At 26.1% G+C, this 21,334-nt stretch overlaps 3 protein-coding genes across 18 annotated transcripts in view; all 3 read right to left on the bottom strand.

Annotated features, from left to right (window-relative positions):
- Window positions 1–21,334, bottom strand: part of LOC111675844 — a 73,130-nt gene that overhangs the window by 42,010 nt on the left and 9,786 nt on the right. The gene's annotated exons all lie outside the window — the stretch shown is intronic.
- Window positions 13–1,366, bottom strand: LOC111675849. Its single transcript, XM_046951326.1, has 2 exons — window positions 789–1,366; window positions 13–725 (listed from the first exon to the last, which is right to left on the bottom strand). Exons 1-2 carry the CDS (start codon window positions 1,246–1,248, stop codon window positions 34–36), a joined length of 1,152 nt encoding a protein of 383 aa, XP_046807282.1. The 5' UTR covers window positions 1,249–1,366; the 3' UTR covers window positions 13–33.
- On the bottom strand, window positions 2,419–4,716 carry LOC124419976. Its single transcript, XM_046951325.1, has one exon. It carries the CDS (start codon window positions 4,526–4,528, stop codon window positions 2,573–2,575), a length of 1,956 nt encoding a protein of 651 aa, XP_046807281.1. The 5' UTR covers window positions 4,529–4,716; the 3' UTR covers window positions 2,419–2,572.

Here is a 21,334-nt window from a genome sequence, read left to right as displayed (position 1 = left end):
ATTTTTGATTAATTTTGAAATTTTATTACAAATTTATTTATCTTCATTTAACAATTTTACTAAATCATTTTGTAAACTCAATAACAAACAATTGCGTAATTTTATATCCGAAGTTAAAGATTTCAAATGTTCCGCCAAATAAGAATTAGCCATAAGAAAACTTTTATAACGTGATAATTCACGATCTAAATAATCATTACTGCCCGGTTCAGAATCTCCACATAATTCGGCCTTTATAGCCTCCAATAACTCATTAATATCCTCACGCATTTCCTCATAATCAGGAGGCGTTGTAACCGATCTTGTCTCTACGAGCTGATGTTTTGATGAGTCAGCGGTTTCTGTTTCTTTCAGGGAGGAGGGGTTTTTGGGTAAAAAATAATGCTTGTGTGTTGTTACAGATAATTTTGATTGATTTTGTGTTCTGCCCTCCACTGAAGTAACTTTACACAAATCCATAAAAGAGGTTAGAGTGGCATCAAAATTATTAAGAAATTCAGGGGTAAAATTTAGCTGCTGCATTAGATAATTACAAATAATATCTTCATCTTGAGAATGTGGTGTATCAGCACCAGCAGTAGAACGATTACAATTACATGGAATAGCTGAACATTGACAAGGTTTGGGTGGACAGCTACAAGGGGAACTAGTACCATCTCCACCAGTTGTTAAATTAAACGACAAATTAGTGGAACCTACAGATATTTGACCCTGAGATTCAACGCCTTAAAGAAACAAATATTTAAAACTTAAAAACCGTTACACAAAAGAAATATCTTGTTTGCTACCTGTGGAATTTATAGTCTTGGTGGCATTAATCACCGTATAAGAAGACTGTTCGGGACTAAAAACACTAGGTTTACTGGGATTCAGAGTCATGGTAAAATTTGAAGTTTCCCTGGCTGGCAACTGCATGGTGGAATGAGCATTTGGTTGCAAAGCCATACTAGTATTAGGACACACAGCCACGGCATGAAAATCTATTTTTTCTAATTTCTCTCCCTTAACTGGTTCCTTAAGGAATGGACCATATAGTTGTCGCTGCACTAAGGCGGTACATAAATGACTGATATAAATATTTCTAAGACGTCTATCATTTAGATCTTCAACTTCATAGGTGCACAAATACTCCAACCATTTTTGAGCTAAATTTTGTTCTTCGGAATTTGCTGGAAACGCTTGAACGGGGCAGAGATCTAACATGAAGGGAAAATCTTGAGTAAGAACATCATCGTAATTGATTTCCATCTTAAGTTAATTATTTCAAAATAATCTTGTTTGAGCTTTTTTTATTAAAATATTCTTCAAAATGAAATTTTGTAATTTTTCTCAAATTTTAATTGTTTATATAAAAAGTCAATCAATTCAGTTTACTAGTAGAGAAAGTAACGATTAGAAAAAAAATACACTTTAGGCAAAACTATGGAACACATCATAATCCATAAATTCCAAAGGTTATACTCCCATCTAGATCATAGTTTTATATATAATCCACTAAAAATCGTATGAGTCAAAATTGTCAGCTAAAAGACAACTAACCACGTGTCTGTGTGACCATATGAAAAAAAAATTTAGGTTGCTTCATGATTTATGAAAATCAATTTATAAACAAATTTTTTGTTTCTTCTGAATATTTTATATATATTTATATCTATATAATAAAAATAGATCTAAAAACAAAATATTCGAAAGAAACCAATAACAATTAACCAAAACATTATAATTTTAACACACGTCCAAGATATTAACAAAAGAAAATTTTATAAAAAATCAAAACAACGCAAAAAAATTTTCACATTAAAAATAGCAACTAATAAAAATTTCTTAACTTCACACTACAAAAAAAAAGAAAACTAGGAAAAATAGTTCAACCTGAAAATTTATTTTATAAAAAGATGAAAACATTAGCAACAAAATTGTGTTTGTCGTTTATATCGTTGTTGTAAATTTTTCTGCGAAATTTATTTTCTTTTTTTTTTTAATTTTGAAAGTATTATGGAGAAATTTCCATTTCATATACTAACAGGCTCACAGAAATTTTAAAATAATATTTGTTTGCTGCAAAAAGGAGAAACGTGCTAAAATATTTATATGTATGTTAGAAAAATGAAAATAATTTTGTTAATTTTATAGGAATTTTAAAATACACTATATCTCCAGAATTACGAATACAAATTTGATATCAAAATGTTTACTTCTTCAGTTCTAGTTCAGTTGTAGTTCAGTTCTAGTTCAGTTCTAGTTCAGTTCTAGTTCACTTCTAGTTCAGTTCTAGTTCAGTTCTAGTTCAGTTCGAGTTCAGTTCTAGTTCAGTTCTAGTTCAGTTCTAGTTCAGTTCTAGTTCAGTTCTAGTTCAGTTCTAGTTCAGTTCTAGTTCAGTTCTAGTTCAGTTCTAGTTCAGTTCTTGTACAGTTCTTGTACAGTTCTTGTACAGTTCTAGTTCAGTTCTAGTTCAGTTCTAGTCCAGTTCTAGTTCAGTTCTGGTTCAGTTCTTATTCAGTTCTGGTTCAGTTCTTATTCAACAAGAAAACAAAGCCACAAAGCATACATTTTTTGTAATTTATTTTATTATCTATAGAACCTCCCTTACTTCCAATTTCAACTTCCTTCTCTTTTGCCAACAGTAAATGAATTCTATAGCAAAACCCAAACAACTGGCACAAATGCCAGCAAACCACAAATAAAAAGCTCCTTGTAAGATTTCCATACTCAAAACAACTTTCTTTTTATGCTGCAACGTTGCCGGCATACTGGCACCCACTTCGTCATTTTCCAACCAATCAAAATCCTCTTCCAAATCTTGAACAAATTCCGAAGAACGATGGTAATAGTTTTTTTGACGAGCATCGACCTCAAGCCAGTGATTTATGAAACCATACTCATAGAATGAACTTACGATAGTCTGAAATTTATAGATAAATGGCGAGCCTTTGGTCAGAACATAGGAAGAAGTTAAAGAACGTAAATACTCCTTGACTATATGAAAAGAAGGACGTTTTGTTTCATCATTATAGGAATGAGCTACAACTTCTTTAGCTAATTCGCCGTGTAGGATAATGGCCACATTTTTATGTTTTTTAACTAGAGCTAGGGAAAAATCATCAGCACTTATATTGCGTGGAACACGTACACCATTTTTATTGATTATATCAAAGTATTTGGGTTCCAACGAGACTTTAATGGCTTCGAAGACGACATCAAAAGCATAAATGGGTACTTTTAGTTGACACAAATCATTTAGATTATCCAATTCCGGTTCATAGATGGGTTGCACAAAACTGCTCTCCAATTTGGCAAAATAAACACTGGTCAAAACATAACTGAATAGGATCCAAGTAATAAGAAACTGCCTGAGAGAGCTAATGCGTGAAAACCCCTCAACCGGTTCACCGAGTTGAGTTTTCATAAACATTTCCACAATTTCATACCAGCGCCAATGTTTGGGAGAGTTCTCTAGATTATGGTTGGGCAAACGTTCCACTAGTTTTTGAAGAATTATAAAAATCACAAGAATTAAAAGAAAATTGATTAACAGCAAACGCCACAAGGAATAGGTGAAAGCATTGGCAAAGATCAAATACTCGGGCCGCATTTCAGCAGCCGGTACCACTAGATACAGTAGGCGCTTTTTATATGGATATAACTCCTCTATATGAGGTTTAACATGATCTAGGGTATAACGAAAATTAAAGCCTATATGGGTAAGGCCTGAATGTATATCTTTTAAGGAGCCGGAAAAGGTGCCATTTAACAAGGCACCATAAGTTTCTCGATCGGTAGGTTCTATATAACGGGCTGAGGCATTTAAACGTTCCACCAAGGTGCGGGCCACCCAGCCATCGACTCTTTTATAGCCATGTTTGATATGATCCTCCAGGGGTAAGGCCCGCACGCTGTCCTTAAACATACTAATGCGTAATTCAAAATGATGAAAGTTCTTTAATTTATCATAAAAGTAGGGAGCTTCATAGAGAATCTTCAACTGAAATCCTTGAGAAGTAAAAGGCTCAAATGTATAAATTTCTTGTAAATTTACCACAGCAGCCACTGCATTAAGAATATTTTTAAGCCAAAGTTTCTCGAAAAATCTTTTCAATGTGTTGACATCATCCAAAAGCCATATGAATAAGTAACAATGAGCCGGTTTCCATTTTTGTTTGGGATTCAAAAAAGCCAAAACTTTTCGCATAGTTCTATAGGAATCTATAAAATATATACTTAAACTGTGGGCAGATCTCAACGGTTCCATTTGATACTTATGCATTTCCCGTATCACTACCGGTTTCTCAGATATACAATGATAAAATAAATCCCAATTATTTTCAAGATTCAAATCAAATATCGAAGAACTTAACATCTCCGATTCCAATTTAAGTTTATATATAATATTAACAACAGCATTTATATTTGTTACAATTTCACAGATTTTCTTATGAAAATTTTGTTCGCTTTGGAAAAACCAAAATCCACTTGAGTTTGTAAAACTCCAAAATCCCATCAAAACAATTAGTTTTAATAAATGTTTCATGTTCTTCTTACGCTGGCCAACTAATTTGTTGATTTCATTATTGTAACAATTTAGTTGTACTTGTAGCAAAATTATCTTGCAACACAAACTTGTTGCATGTTTTCAAACAATTTAACACTATTTTAATTAGCTACCGGTGTTTGTTGGAAGTGTTGACTGTTAGTGGGGATGGTTGGATAGATTCAAATATACAAATGTTGTTTTTGTTTTTCTTTTATTAATTAACAATGTTTACATAATAAAAATACATAAAAATGATTTAAAGTTTATTAATTACAACACAACAAAGAAAGTTGTTGTTTTTTTACTTTTTCGAAATTGAAAAAAAAGGAAGTGTTCTGTTCTGTAGTTTCTGGTTCAAGTTAGGAAGGAAAAGAGCTAAAGACAGAGAGAGGAAAATAAAGTGTTACATTACTGAAGAGTTATTTGGTATAGGGTTTGCTACCAACAAATCATGTCAGCAAAAAAAGAACTCCAAAAGAAGCGAAAAAGTAGTAGAATTTGCTACATTCAAGTACTGGAAAAGACCTGAAGAAGTTATGATTTTAACAAAGGCTTGTCATAAGATGGATGTACTTTTTACTTGATTCCAAATTCACTTCATCTAAAATCATTCTCAGGAAGTAATTTTTATGTTCTCTTTTTGGAAGTTATTAGATAGTGAAAAAGCTTTTAATTTGTTAAAAATCTTATAATTTTTTTAAATAAACCTAAATCCCTACCCATTGATATACAATATGTCTACTTTGTCTTTTTTACATGTAAAATAAGTTACAGATTAGTTAGATTTCACTTTTAAAGTTATCAGGAGAGAGCTCAAATGCATTTTAGTGAGCTTTTTGTATGTCTCTATTTTAAAACTATTATCGCAAAATCTTTTCTTTTGCTTCTTTAACTCACACAGACTCTATTTCTATCCATTGTTATTTGTAAATCTAAAATAGTCAGACTAAAGAGAGAAGTCACACTAGCTATCAGCAGAGAGTGTAGTGAGCAATTTGCATATCTCTCCTTTAGGCCTATTATTGGCAAAAAGCTCTCTATCTTATTCCCAAAACTTTCATACATATCTAAACTTAGACATGAAACAATTACAAGAGTTTATTTGCCACTCTGTCTGTGTTGATGTTTGCCACAGTTATCGGCAAGTTTGACAAGTGCACTCTGTGACAAGTGCACTCTTACGAGCTCTTTGCATATCACTGCTTTAGACAAAAATCTCTCTTGGCTGATGTCTGACCTAGAAACTTTTCCTTAAAACTTCTTCCATCTAAAACGCACAAAGAATACTACATTTACATTATAGGAAATTTTAGATTGATCAGGAAATTTCGATTAACTAATTCTTAAATGTTCGGGAATTTTCTGATCGTTTAGTTGCCGAAAATAGCGATTAAAACCCATAAAAAGCCAATTTTACTCAACTATGATCCTATCCTTTTGTCTGTCTTTTAAAATTTTCTTTACTGATGCAATTGAAAGTTTCAAATATCAGTCCACGATCTGTTTTAGCCTCGGGAAATATTCACTAGAAATTATTTTATTAAGTATGGTTCATTTTTAGAAAATATCTTTAACATACAGAAGTGTTATTAGAGTAGTTACCAATACAAATAGCAGAGAATTTAAAGAACGGAAACCGATATCTCCTAAGTTTCAATAGAAACGCTCCATAATCGACTGACCCCAGCCACCATATAACCTCTCTTCGAGTGTTTATAAATGATGAACAAGAGTATTAAACTTTAGTCAAGTAGACGTTAAAATTGGAAAACAATGTGTCTGTAGCTGCAATTAAATTATCTATGTTACTGTTACTATTTTACGTTTAAATGATTATACTAACTAAATCATGCTGAACGGCGTATTGAAAACAAAATGTTTTTTTTCAGACAAAAAAATATTATTTAATTTCTTTTGAAAATCGGATATTAAGAAAGACCGTTTAATAGAGGGGAAAGAAATTCGCTATTAAAGAAAATAATTATGTTTTTTTAATACAGAATCCGGAAAATATTTAAATTGTAATTAATGTGAAATGAAAGAAAAATTTGTAATTTCTTCAACTAAAAGTAGCTCCTATTTTTCCCTTTATAACACAATTCTTCAAATTCCTTTATTTCTATATGAATGTAATGTAATCTATTAAAATGTTTAAATTTTTTTCCAATTTCTGGATGTAATAAAATTGCAATATTTGTAATGTTATTTTTAAAAAATAAAAAAAAAAAAAAAAATTTGGTCAAAAATATACATAAATTTTCAATGAAGAACAAACACACAAGCATTGTGTCTTTCTAAGTCATCTATTTACGACACTAAACAAAACTAAATATATATAAAAACAACAAAAAATATCATTCCCAGACACCATCAAATGTGATGTAATTTAAAACATGACAATGCAAATGTAAAAAAAAAACAAAAAATAAAGGGTGTCATATTGGGTTATAATGAATCTTTGAAACCCTACATTTATGTAAATGAGAATTTTAGCTCTAATAGTTTCCCAGATATAATAATTTTTGTAAACATTTATTTAAATAATATGGGAGATGCCACGCCCAATAGCTTCTCAGATATACTAATTTTTGAATTTAATTACTTTAGTGATTATTTTTTCATGATTTTTACATTGATTTTTTAGAAAGGTTTTTGAAACAGCTTTCATTTGATATATATTTAAGAAATATTCTAAAATCTGAAAAAAAAAATTACAACAATCGAGAAGGTTTTTGATTATAACCACTTAAGCTGTTTGAGCTCAGATGATTAAAATTATTCTTGAAATAAGAACAAGTTGATTTTTATCAAACTAAAATCAAGTTAAAAATTCTTAAAATGAGTACATTGCGTTATCAATTTGATACCGAAATGTACATATATAACAGTTAAAGTTGTTAGTTTTGTACTTTATTGTTTCGTATTTGGATTAAGAAGTTTAAATTTGATTTAAGCAAAATCTTATATATCACCATTTGGATAATGCTACTGATTGATATGTGAACGGCCAGAAAAACTCGTATGCTCTAAACTGTAACAAAATATCTCGAAAACTGTGGTCTGTACCTTGTGTGCAAGGTTACCAAGGACAACTAGCCGGACGGACGGATAGATGACTTAGAAAAGGTATTCTAAGTCGATCGGTATACTTTAGGTCGTAACAGAGATCAACACAAATTAATAATACCGTCCCAACTTTGTTGGTGTAGGGTATAGTAAAAGAAAGAATGAAATATGCTAAAAATTCTAAACGAAATAAACTTGAGATATCAACACATCAAGCAGATATACATTCAAAAATTATAACTAAAGAGGTAAGTTTGAAAAGTACGTTAAAAATAGAACTAACACATGACTTCTGATACACTGATTCCTACACTTTTTTTGCGCGATACCTATTCAGTATATAGGTTGAAAAATACAAAAAAAAGTCAGATGTCTCATTCATATGAAGTGAGTATTATGATCCCTTGATATAACATTATTGTATTCAATATGATAAATAAATAAAGAACATTTTATCATAGTGAAGTTAAACTAAAATATTACAATAACTTTTTAGACCTACCTCGTATTTACAACTAGAAATATTTGTATTTAAATGTACAAAATATATGCATATATAGAAATCTTCTTATAAATGCTGAGGGACGACTTTAGGGCAAAACAGAAAAATATTTATTTTTAAGACAAACCGACCGAATATTTATACGCAAACACACATCATACACAAACTTTACATGTGTTTAGTTGTTGCAATTGCTGCTGTTTCTGTTTGATGTGAGAAGCATGTGAAATTAAATTATTCACTGTATAATAGCAACAGTAGCAGCAACAGCAGCACCAACTACATCATATATTTTAATTTCGAAAAAAAAATGATTCTCAAATAACAACAACAGCAAAAAATAGATATTTAACCAAGTACAAATATGTAAAAATTTTGGTTAGAACGAGAAAGATAGAGAAAGAAATTAATGCAACTTTAAACTGTATTAGAATGCAAACATGATGCAAATTAATTTATGCGCACAGTGGGCCATGAATGGTGTTTAATTATGTATTTTTTTAGTTAATTTAGGTTATCTTGTTTATAAAGTCCTAAAAAGGTTAAAGAAAATGTTCTAATTATAACAGTTAGAAAATAAAGCTTTTTAAACAAAGCTATTAGAAAAGAAAATTATTGTAATAAAGAGATTTCTTCAGAGAGCTTTTTCAAAACTTTATATAAAAAAAGTTTTCTAAAGAAAACTGTTAAAAACGATATATGTCTTCAAAAGCTGTTTAAAAAGGAAGATCTTTAAAAACACTGTTCTAGAGGTATATTTTCTAAAGAAAGCTTTTCTGTTAGTAAGTTTTATAAGAAAACTTTTCTAAAAGCACAAAACTGTTTTAAAAGAAAGTTTTCTAAAGAAAACTGTTCTAATAAGAATTTTTCTAGAGAAAGCTATTCTACAAGTTTTCTAAAGAAAACTGTTTTAAAGAGAATTTTTCTAAAGAAAACTATTTTACAAGAAAGTATTTCAAGGAAAACAGTTCTACGATAAAGTAAAAGAAATTATCGTGAAGAAATCTGTTTTATAATAAAGTTTTTTTTTCAATGTTTCTAAAAAGCTCTTTAGAGATAATTGTTTTAAAATAAAGTTTTCTAAAGAAAAATGTTTTGAGAAGATATTTTCTAAATAAAAAAAGTTTTTCTAAAATTTTACTATATACAACTACTCTAAAAAATATTTCTATAAAAAATATTTCTCTATATAACACTAAAGATGTTCGAAAGGAAAATTTTTGTTAAAGAAAAAAATTTTAAGAAAGCTTTATGTTGAAAACTTTATTAAAAGACATTTAAAAAAGAAAACTTTCGACAAGAAAGTGTTCTAAAGAAAAGCTTTTAGAAAGTCTTTTTTTTAACGAAAAAACAAAAAGAAAATTTTTTTCAAAGAATGCTTTCAACAGACAACTATTCTATAAGTTTTCTATAAAGAACTGTTTTTAAAGAAAATTTTCATTTAGAGCTCCAAAAAAGTTGTGTTCTATAAGAAAGCTTTATATGGAAAATTATTTTGATAGAAAGTTGTTTGTAAAGCAAGATCTCCAGAAAAATGTTCTAGTTGTTGTTGTATTCTAAAAAAAATTATTGTAATAGAAAGTAGTTCGTAAAGAATAATCTTCTAAAGGTAATTTTCAACATTAAACGTGTTTAAAATTAAGCTTTATATAAAAAGCTGTTCCACAAAAAAAGCTTTCCTCAGAAAAGTTGTATTCTAAACAAAAGTTTTCTTTCAATTGTTTTTTAATTAAAATTTCAGTAGAAAGCTGTTTTAGAAAAAAAAGCTTTCAATGTAATATTGTCTTAAGAGAATTACTTGAAAGGAAAATATTCTGTAAAAAAAATTATAAAATACTGTTATATTTCTTATAACAACTGAATGATAGTTTTCGAAATTCCCTACAAAATTTACTAATTTGGTTAGTTTAAGTAACTATGATTTATTATTGACGTTATCACTTTATCATAAGTTAAATCTTAGATGTTATACATCAGAAAAATATACATTCTAATAGAAATGACGAAATACAAACTAAACAAAAAAAATTTGGCACCTAAATTCGAATATTTAAAAAGGAAATGTTTTCATTTTTTTCTTGCTTTTATTTTTAATTGATTTGAAATAAAAAGCTAAAAAAATATCTAAATGTAAAGAAACGGAAATAGACAAATAGCAATTGTTTCGCAAAAATGAAAACAATTTCGTTCAAAGTAAATAAAAAAACAATGGTCAATGACTACTGACTGACTAACTGAATGAATGCATTTTTTTGTGTAAATATAAAAAGGTATTGACTTAAATGTAGGGGAACCAAAATCAATGGGTCAATGTGATTGCTAACTCATACACAGACATTTAGAGATACATTAAAAACACACAATTTTGGCTTTAGTTAAAGAGATAAAAAAGATTTTAATTGAAAAACCATTTGAATTACTAAATAATAAAATTCACTTGATCGCCTTCAAAATCAATATTATAATTTGTTAAATTCACATGCTGTTGGTGATGATAAATTTTTAACTTGCGTCAAATGTCATTAATGGGTACGCTACAGCATTGGTTTTAGATACTTTTGATTAAATTGAAAGTTTAAAAATGAAAAAGCTTAGTAAATAAATTTCTTGTTCTTTTTAATTATAAATATTTAGGTTATTTTATCCTTTAGGTCTTGGTAGGGTTAAAGAAACTTTTTTGGTAAAAATTTATAAACAAAGATATTCGAAAGGAAACTTTTACAAAAAACTTTCAACGAAAACTGTTCCAAAAGATAGGTTTATTCAGTTTTTATTTAAAAACTTTATATAAAAAGCTTTTGCCCAAATAGTTTCTAAAAATCAACATTTTAAAATTAAAGATTACTTTAGATTTCTATTCGAAGAAGAAAACTGTTCTAAAAGAACAGTATTCCAAGAAAATTGTTCTAAAAGTAAGTATTCCAAGAAAATTGTTCTAAAAGTAAGTTTTATAAGAAAAATGTTCTAATGAAAGTTAAAAAAAAAACTATAAGGAATTTGTTCAAATTGTTCTGAAAGAAGGTTTCCCAAGGTTTTCCAAAATAAGTTTTAAAAGAAAAGTGTAAAAAAGTTTTATAAGAAAACTGTTCTAAAAGTAAGTTTTAAAAGAAAACTGTTCTAAAATAGGTTTTATAAGAAAACTGTATTCCAAGAAAACTATTCTGAAAGTACTAAACTGTTCTAAAAGAAAGTTTTCCAAAGTGTTTTATATTACAAAAAGATTTTATAAAAAAATTTTTAAGAGAAAACTTTTTGAAGAAAACTTTTTCAGAAGAAAGTTTATTTAAAAGAAAACTGTTTTAAAAAACTGTTCTAAAGAAAATTTCTTTTCTTAAAAAAGATTATTTTGTATAAAATTCTGTTGTAAAAGTTTTTCAAAATTACCCTTTTTTATAAGTTTTTAATATAGAGAACTTTTATAAAATTAAGTTTTTGATTGAAAAGCTTTCTGAAGAAAACTTTTCTGAAATAAATCTTTCTATTAAGAATTATTCTAAAACTGTCATAAAAGTAAGTTTTTAAGCTTTCTGAAGAAAAGTGTTCTAAATAAAAGTTTCCTAAAAAATTGTGTAAAATAAAGCTTTTTCATATCTTTAAAAGGAACCTGTTATAAAAGATAGCTTTCTAACGAAAACTGTTCTAAAAGATATTTTTCAAGTAGAACAGTTCTAAAAAAATGTTTTTTTATAAAAAGGTTTTCCAAAAAAAAAACTGTTTATATTAAAGTTTTCTAAAGAATACTGTTATATTTTTTAATGTTCTGTTTTAAAAGTACGTTTTATAAAAAAACTGTTCTAAAAGAAAGTTTTCTGCAGCAAACTGTTCTAAACGAATGTTTCCTAAACGAAACTGTTCCAAAAGAAAGCTTCCTAAAGTAAACTGTTCGGAAGAAAGTTTTCTATTGAAAATTCTTTCTAAATATTCATTGATTACCATTTCGGGAATATCGCAATGAAAGATTTCTAAAAAAAATTAATTAAAAAAGGTTTTCTAAAAAAATTACAGAAAACTGTTAAAAAAAAAATAAGTTTTCTAACCAAAACTGTTTTGAAAACAATTTTTTCAAGAAAAACAGTTCTAAAATAATATTTTTATAAAAAAACTATTCTAAAAGAAAGTTTTCCAAAGAAAACGGTTTATAATAAAATTTTCTAAAGAATACTGTTATAAAAAAGTTTTTTTTTTTTAATTGTTCTATTCTAAAAGCACGTCCTATCAAAAACAGTTCTAAGAGATAAGTTTCTGAAGCAAACTAATCTAAAGAAAATTTTCCAAAGGAAATTGTTTCTAAAGAAACTTTTCTATAAAAAAAATTCATTGTTTATCATTTCTAGAATATATTATCCAATCCTGCTTCTACTTAATTAAGTTTAATATCAGTTTATTTAGTACTTGTTCCCATAATTATAAAAATATAGTAGATTTGTGCCAAAATGTTTATGTTTCCATAAAGTGACTCAATATAACTTATGATGAAGAACAATATTTGTTGATTGTTCTCGGATCCCTAACCCACTAACATCAATTTTCAAAACAATAACAATGTGTTTTCATTCAGCGCAAAAAAAATTCACATTAATTTTTCCAGTCATACACTTACACCAACAAACACTCTCATACCAAGAGATACATCTATAGATACTTTATGGATTTGTGCATTACAAGAAAAATAGATCAATTTGTCAGTCAACAAAATCCAAATTGTTTGTTTTTCACCCTCCATTTTGCAACAGCCACAGCGCCACATAATTATATTTTATCTATTTCAATAAACAAAGCATTAAAATTATGTATTTTTTTAAATAAATATTTTTATACTTTTTTTTGAAAAAATATTTACTTTGTATTTTAGAAAATATCAAAATTTTTATTTTGCATTGCAATTAACGCTTTGACATAAATTTTTAGTTTTGTTGAAAACTTGAGTATAATTTTGTTTGGTTTGCTTTTAGCCAAAATCAATTTATAATAAATTTTTAAAAAAAATTCCTAGAATTTAAGTGTGTGAGTGTGTAGAAAATATTTGTAGAATATATTCTTAAAAATTTATTGGCTTTTAAATATTTTATATTGTTTATTGTTTCAAATTTTATATTGTATTTATTTACTTTAGGTGGCCATGGAATAAAAAGAAATTTATTACAAAGTGATATTTGATTTTGGGAGCGAAGATGAAGAAGAAACGAATTTGGAAGACCAATACAATCAAACATTTTTATGAGTGGAAAACTGACTTTCCATAGAAGTGCTCCTAAAGGAAACTTTTTATAGAAATGTTCTCAAAGAAAGCTTTATATAGAAAACAGGTTTATTATGAAGAAAATTTAAAAAAAAATTTTCTATACAAAAGAGTTCTAAAATAATATTTTTAATATAAAATTGCTGTAAAAGAAAGCTTTTTATATAAAACTATTTAAAATAAATGTTTTGTAAAGTAGTTGTAGAAAAAAGTGAAATGTTTCAATAGAAAAAAAATTTACAAAAAAGGACCATATACATATGTATTGTAAAATAAATCTTTTTATAGAAAATAATTTGAAGAAAAAGCTTTCCGCAAAAAAAACGTTTTGAAAGAAAAGCTTTTTGCAGAAAACAGTTCTAAAATAATATCCTCTATAAAATAAAGCTTTATATAGAACACTTTTTATAGAAAAACCCTTATACAGTAAACTGTTTAAAAGAAAAGGTCATTGTAGAAAACAGTTCCAAAATATTGACCTATAAAAAACTTTCTAAAAAAGTTTTCTGGAAGAAATCTTATTCTTATCAAAAGCTTTCTATGAAAACTTTTATAAATGAAAGCTTTCTATAAAAAATTATTATAAAAGTTTTTCTTAGAACACTCTCCAAATCCCCTATAAGAAAAACTCTTCTAAAAAAACTTTTTAGGGAAAACTTTTATAAAGAAAAAAACTGTAACAAAAATGCTTTCTATAGAAAACAATTCCAAAATTAAGCTTTCCATAGAAGACTATTCTAAAAGAAAAACTATTCTAAGACTAAGCTTTGTATAGAAAACTGTTCTAAAGGAATGTTTTCTACAGAAAAAACACTAAACTAAAGATTTCTATAGAAAAGCTATCTTTCAAAATAATTTTAATAGAAAACTGTTCTAAAAGAAAACCTTCGATAGAAATTTGCCAAAAGAAAGCTTTCTACAGAAAACATTTCTAAAAGGCGGCTTTCTTAGGAAAGCTTTCTTCATAAAACTTTTTAAAAGCACAGCTTTTTGAAGAAAACTTTTATAAAAAGAAAAGGGAAATATTTTCTAAAATAAATATTTCTATAGAAAACTATTTATATAATAGCTTTCTACTGAATTCTTTTCTTAAAGAGATTATTCACAAATCTGTTCTATAGACAAATGTTTTCAATTAATGATTTCATTAGAAAATTGTTTTAAATGAATGAATCCTAAAGAATCTGTTATAAGAAATAAAATGTTATAAAGAATACTATTATTAAGTAAAGCTTTAAAAAATATTCTAATTTAAAAATTTGTATAAAAAGAAAGCTTTCGAAAGAAAATTTTTCTAAAGAAAACTTTCTACAGAAAACTCTTTCAACTTTTTTAAAAAAAGGTTTTCTATAGAGAAATGTTCTAAAGCTTTTTATAGAGAAATGTTTTAAAGTTTTATAAAGAAAACTATTGTAAAGAAAAGCTTTTTGTAAAAGAAAACTTCATATATTTCTAAAAACGTAATTTCTATAAGAGAAAACTTTTTAAAAGCAACAAAGAAATCCTAATTGAAAGCTCTCAAAAAACTGTTCGAAAAGATAACTATTCAAAAAGAAAGATTTATATAGAAAACCGGCTTAAAAGAAAGGTTTTTATTAAAAACTGGCCTAACGAAAGATTTCAAAATGCGGAACAACACAGTTTTCAAAATATTGAAAACTGTGTGAAGAAAATGTTGTTTATTGAAAAAAAGGGGAGAGTGCTCTATATAAAACTGGAATGAGGCTGGTATAAAGAAATATATCCAAATAAAAGCTTTCTATGGAAATCTGTTGGAATATTGAGAGCTTTTTTAAAATAATGATTATTGAAAAGTGACAGGTCTTGTCTACAAGATTTTCGAAATTAAAGCTTTCAAATGAAAACTTTTCGAATATTGAAAGTTGTGTTAAAAAAATTTAGTTTATTGATAGAATTTTGTAGAGATAGTTCTCTACTTAATACCAAAAGCTAAAGGGTGGAATTCATAAGAAACGTGTAATAGAAATTATTGCTTTCAAAACTTAACTTAAAAGCTTTTTAATTTTATAGTTAATTCAACAAAGGAGTAATAGAACATAATCGAATATTTATTACGATTTAAATTTGTTGACTAAATCTATAAAAAACTCATAAATTTTAGCCACATTTTAACACCTTTTTAAAATTTATAATAATTTTATTTTTTGTTTAAAATTAAATTTAAATTTGCATTGATTTGATTAACATTGTTACAGATTTTTTTTTTTTTTAATTCTATTGGTTTTGTTTAACAACAATTATATTTTATGTTATTATTTGCACACTCAATTAAATACACACTATTTTCAACAAAGAACTAAAAGAATCGTGTTAAACTACACAAAACAAATGCTTAATAAATGTTCTTTTTTTTTTGTTATATATTTTGTTTATTGTTATTGTAGAATTTGTTTTTTTTTTTAATATTTTATAATAGATATTTTTTCATTCATAAAATAAACAACAAAACACTGTTCGACGTATTCGCTAAATTTAATTAAAATTTTGTTTTTTTTTCAAATATTTAAATATGTTTTCAATTTATTTCAAACGAAATGGAAAATGTAATTAATTTAATTAAAACACTATTTTATAAAAATTGTTTAAAGGTTTTAAAGAAAAAAATTTATAATTATTTAATGTATAGCACTTTCAATTTTTTTTTTGTTTTTTTGCAAATAATTTCTACAGGAGCTTAAACAAAATTTTCATTTAAAAAATGTTTTAATTGTTTAAATTTAATGCGTACGCAAAAATTAAAACGTTTTAAATTCAACCGTCACAAAACAACTAAAAAAAAAATTATTGCATACTCTCTCTCTCTATATATCGTCGTACATTTTGAAATATAGGAAAAAAAGCGGCATTAAGTTCTTTCTAAAGATCTTCATCATAATGATGAATGATGTTTCTGATGATCGTCATCATTGCGGCAAAATGCTCTAGCTATTATATTCTGTCTGAAATTATACTCTCAAAAATGTTAAAGAAATTCTTAATTTTTTAGAAATACTTTTTTTTCTTTGTAGAGAATGTATGATGATGATGCTCTTTTTTCATTTATTTTGTACAAAAAATTTTGGCACAATGCCCACTTAGTACTTCTACACTGTTTTAAAGGAATAATCTGACGAGCAGTCTGCCTGCCCCCTTTTACAAGTGAACGTCATTTTGAATAATTCATTATGAATTATTATACTCTCTTTGTACCGAATGCTTACTCTCTAGTTAGCCGGAGGAGCATAATGTTTTTAAAATCATTGACAGATTGAGAGAAAGATAAATAAACTTTTGTTTTTGATACTTAACCCTTAAAAGGAACAATTTATTTAATATAAATATTTTCTATAAAAAACTGAATTACCAAAAAGTTTTTCATAGAAGATTTTTCAAAATGAAAGTTTTCTGTAGAGAACTGTTTCAAAAGGGAAATATATCAATAGAAAGCTTTTCCAAAAGAAAGTTTTTCTGCAGAAAATTGTTGCAAAAGAAAGTTTTTGATAGAAAATTATTCCAAAGGAAAGTTTACTTTTAAAGAAAAATTTCCTAAAATAAGCTTTTTCTTAAAGTATTTTCAAAATGAATGTTTTCTATAAAAAACTGAATTACCAAAAAGTTTTTCAAAAAAGATTTTTCAAAATGAAAGTTTTCTGTAGAGAACTGTTTTAAACGGGAAATATATCAATAGAAAGCTTTTCCAAAAGAAAGTTTTTCTGCAGAAACTTGTTGTAAAAGAAAGTTTTTGATAGAAAATTATTCCAAAGGAAAGTTTACTAAAAAAAATTTCCTAAAAAAGCTTTTTCTATAGGAAAAAGCTCTATAGAACTGTTAGAAATAAATTTTATATAGAAAACTGATCCCAAGATAGAAAAAAGTTTTTATAGAAAATTTTGTATAAAAAAAGCTTTCTGTAGAAAGGAAAGAAAGATATGTTTTATAGAAATATTTTTTAAAAATCTGAAAGCTTTTAATGAAAAATACTGTTCTAAGCAATAGAACAAAGTAAAGCCTTTCCAAAATAAATTCTTCAATAGAAAATTGGAAGAAATGAAAGTTTTCTATAGAAAATTATTCCAAAGGAAAAATTCCCAAATAAAGCTTTTTCTAAAAGAATCTGTTAAAAAAAATTTTATATAGATAACTGTTTCCAAGAAAAACCTTCGATAAAAAAGTTTTTGTAAAAAATTTGTACCAAAGAAACGTTTTATAAAAGCTTTATCAAAGAAAAGTTTCTTTAGCAATCTTTGTAGAGCTTTCTATAGAAATTTAAAAAAAACGAAAAATTTAAAAAGAAAACTCAAAAACCCAGAAAAAAATTTTATAGAAAAATTTGTGTAAAAACTTCAACAAAAAAGTTTTATGTAGAAAACCAAAAGAGTCAAAATAAATTTTTTAAAAGAAAGCTTTTCTAATGAAAAGTTTTTATAGCAAGCTAAGTAAAGCTTACTATAGATAACTATTAAAAATTAAAGATTTATACAGAAAACTTTTTCAAAGAAATGTTATTTAGAAACCTAAGTAAAGCTTTCTATAATAAACTGTTAAAAAGTCTTGCCAAAGAATTAATCTAAAAGAAAGCTTTATATCGTAAAGCTATAAAACACAAAATAAAAGTTTAAACAGAAAATTATTCTAGAGAAAAAGATTTGTATGTTTCAAAAGAATGTTTTTTCAAAGAAAATTGTTTTTTTATAAAAAAAAATATTTGTTTTTATAATAAAATTTTGTTTATAGAAAACTGTTAAAAAGTTTCCTACAAAAAAATCTAAAAGAAAAGTTTTCAATAAAAAATATTTGTTTTATTAAAAAATCTTGTTTATAGAAAACTGTTATAAAAAGTTTTCTTAAAAAACTCTAAAACAAAAGTTTTCAATAAAAAACCATTTTAAAATAAAACTTTATATAGAAAACTATTTAAAGGGAAAGCTTTTTATAGAAAAATAGTTTGAAAGAAAAGTTTTTTGTAGAAAACAATTCTAAAATATTTTTCTATAAAAAACCTTCTCTAAAATTAGTTTTCTACAAAAATTTCTTCTAAAAGAAAGTTTTTTGCATAAAACTATTATAAAAGAATGCTTTCTGTAGACAACTGTTCCATATGAAAGCTTTCTTTAGAAAACTATTCTAAAAAAAAACTTTCTATAGGATACTTTTCTAAAATAATATTTTCTATACAATACAAAATTGTAGTGAAGTAAAACTTTTCTAAAAAAAAACTTTTCTAAAAATAGTTTCAAACGAAAGTTTTCTACAGATAATGGTAACAAAGAATGTTTAATGAAGACAGCCATATCTATTAGAACAGATTAGAACAGTTTTCTAAAGCAAATTGTAAAAGAATAAACATTTTTGAAATAAACTGTTCTCAATTTTTTTCAAAAGAATTTTTTTATTTTTTATAAGTGACACTTTTCTTATCTTTTCTAAAAGAAATTTTTCTAAAAAGGCTTTTCTAAGAGAATATTTTCTAAAAAAGCTTTTTTAAAAGAAAGTTTTTCGAAGTTTCTATTATGAATAATGCCAAAAATATTGTATAGAAACCTATTTCAAAAGGAAATGGAAAACTATTTGAAAAAATTGTTTCTTAAGGGTTAAAGAAGCCCACTATCCATTTTCAAAAAAAAAAAACAGAGAGGGAGTTTAAAACAAAAAGAGCAAACTTTTCAATTTCTGCGTACTTCTGAACATTTCCTTATTTATCATTATTAATTTTTTGTTGTTTTTATTTTTGAAGTATAAAGAAATGCTAAACTAAATAAAAGATTACTGTTGTGCGAGATCTTTTAAGCTTTTCCAATACAAAAGATCTTGTACAAGATCTTATACATGATCTTTTTAGAGGGCGTGTGTGTAGTCGTATTAAACAGTTTATTTATTTATTTTATTCACTAAAACACTTTATGGGATATTGGCGAGCATCTTGCGTATAGGGGAGGGGAGATTAAATGGAAGATCATTTTAGACAATAACAAATAACAATTAAGAAAGACATACATATAAATGAGAGGAGTTATAGAAAGTTTAGGGTCATTTATTTAGATCAATTGTTTGTAATAGGAGAATTTTGATTGATATGTTTTTGGAAAAACATTAATGATAAAAGTTTTACACTATTGCGACATGGATGATTGATATGTGCTGCTTTAGAACTTTGAATAGAAATATTGTATTTCTTTTGCCGAAGTTTCTTATACTTTTTAAAGCTAAAGCCTTAAAGTTCTATAAAACTAAACCTAAAAAACTTATTTAAAAAAAAACCAAAAAAGCTTTTAAAAAAGCTATATAAAGCAAAATGAACCTATATAAAACTGAGCCATGAAAGCTTTCTATACAAATCTGAACCGAAAAAGCTTTATATATCAAAGTGAAAATAAAATGCTTATTATAGGAAATTCAACTATGAATCTTTTCTATAGAAAACTTAACAGAAAAAGCTTTTGTAAATGAAAAGAAAAATGAAAGAAAAAAAGTCTAAAAGTTGTTTACAGAAAACTGAACTGTAAAAGCTTTCTATAGAAAACTGATCTGAAAAAGCTTTCTATAGAAAACTGATCTGAAAAAGCTTTCTATGGAAAACTGATCTGAAAAAACTTTCTATAGAAAACTGATCTGAAAAAGCTTTCTATAGAAAAGAGCACTCTTTTCCAAAACAAACTGAACCGAAAAAGCCTTTTTATGGAAAATTGTATCAAAAAAGCTTTCTACTGAAAATTGAGATATATTTGAAAGATTTCTTTTGAAAATAAAGTATAAAAGTTGTCTTTTAAAAAAACTGAATCGAAAAGGCTTTCTATAAAAAATTTAACTATTTTAAGGAAATATTTCTATAGAAACTGTTAAAAAAATAGTTTTCTATACAAAACTGTTGAAAAGGCACATTGCTTCTGAAAGTTTTCCAAAAGAAAATTGTTTGAACAAACAGTTTTCTATAGAAAACGATACATTTTCTAGGCAGTTTCTCTGACTTTCTATAGAAAACTGAAACTAAAGATTTTTCTATAGAAAATACACCCGAAAAGTTTTTAATTAAGTTTTCTAAATCAGAGTGAAAATAATTGTTTTTTTATAGGAAATTCAGCTATGAATGTTAACTTAACAGAAAAAGCTTTTGTAAATAAATGCAAAAATGAATGGAATATGCTTTCTATTATTGACAGATTTCTATTAAAAAAGTCTAAAAGTTGTCTACAGAAAACTGAACTGCAAAAGCTTTCTATAGAAATCTGATCTGAAAAAGCTTTCTATAGAAAAGAGCACTCTTTTCCAAAAGAAACGGAACCGAAAATGCTTTTTATGGAAAATGTTTTTTGATACATTTTTTTTATTGAAAATTGAGATATATTTGAAAGATTTCAATTGAAAATTCCTAAAGTTGTCTAAAAAAACTGATCCGAAAAAGCTTTTTATAAAAAATGTAACTTTCGAAAGGAAATATTTCTATTGAAAGTATTTAAAAAAAGTTTTTATACAAAACTGTTCCAAAAGCACATTTTCACTGAAAGTTTTCCAAAAGAAAATTGTTCTAATAAAAAGTTTTCTATAGAAAAGGATACATTTTCTAGACAGTTTCTTTGATTTTCTATAGAAAACTGAACATAGATTTCTGAAACTAAAGATTTTTCAATAGAAAAAATACACCCGAAAAGTTTTTAATTGAAAAGTGAACAAAAAAAATTGTCTATCAAAAAATGGAACCGATAAAGCTTTCTATAGGAATTTATAATTTTTCTAGGAAAATTATATACAAAATTTGAATTTCAATTAAAATTTTCAATTTGATAAAATTGTGTTAAAAATTTCATGATAATTTCAAAAGCCAAAAAAAGTTAAGATTTTTAAGATTTTTTGAAAAGTTTTCTTTTTTTTATAGAAACACCTATAAACATTTAGGCAAAAATCTAAAAATCATTAGAAAAATTAAAAAAACACAAAATTAAAAAAAAATGATTTCAAAACAAGAAAAACCACCCACCAAACAAAAACGCAAACATTCTAA

Source organism: Lucilia cuprina, chromosome 5, assembly GCF_022045245.1.
Source record: "Lucilia cuprina isolate Lc7/37 chromosome 5, ASM2204524v1, whole genome shotgun sequence".
In the NCBI taxonomy this organism is placed as follows: domain Eukaryota; kingdom Metazoa; phylum Arthropoda; class Insecta; order Diptera; family Calliphoridae; genus Lucilia; species Lucilia cuprina.
Note: the sequence above shows the minus strand (reverse complement) of the source record. Positions and strands in the feature narration are given on the sequence as shown.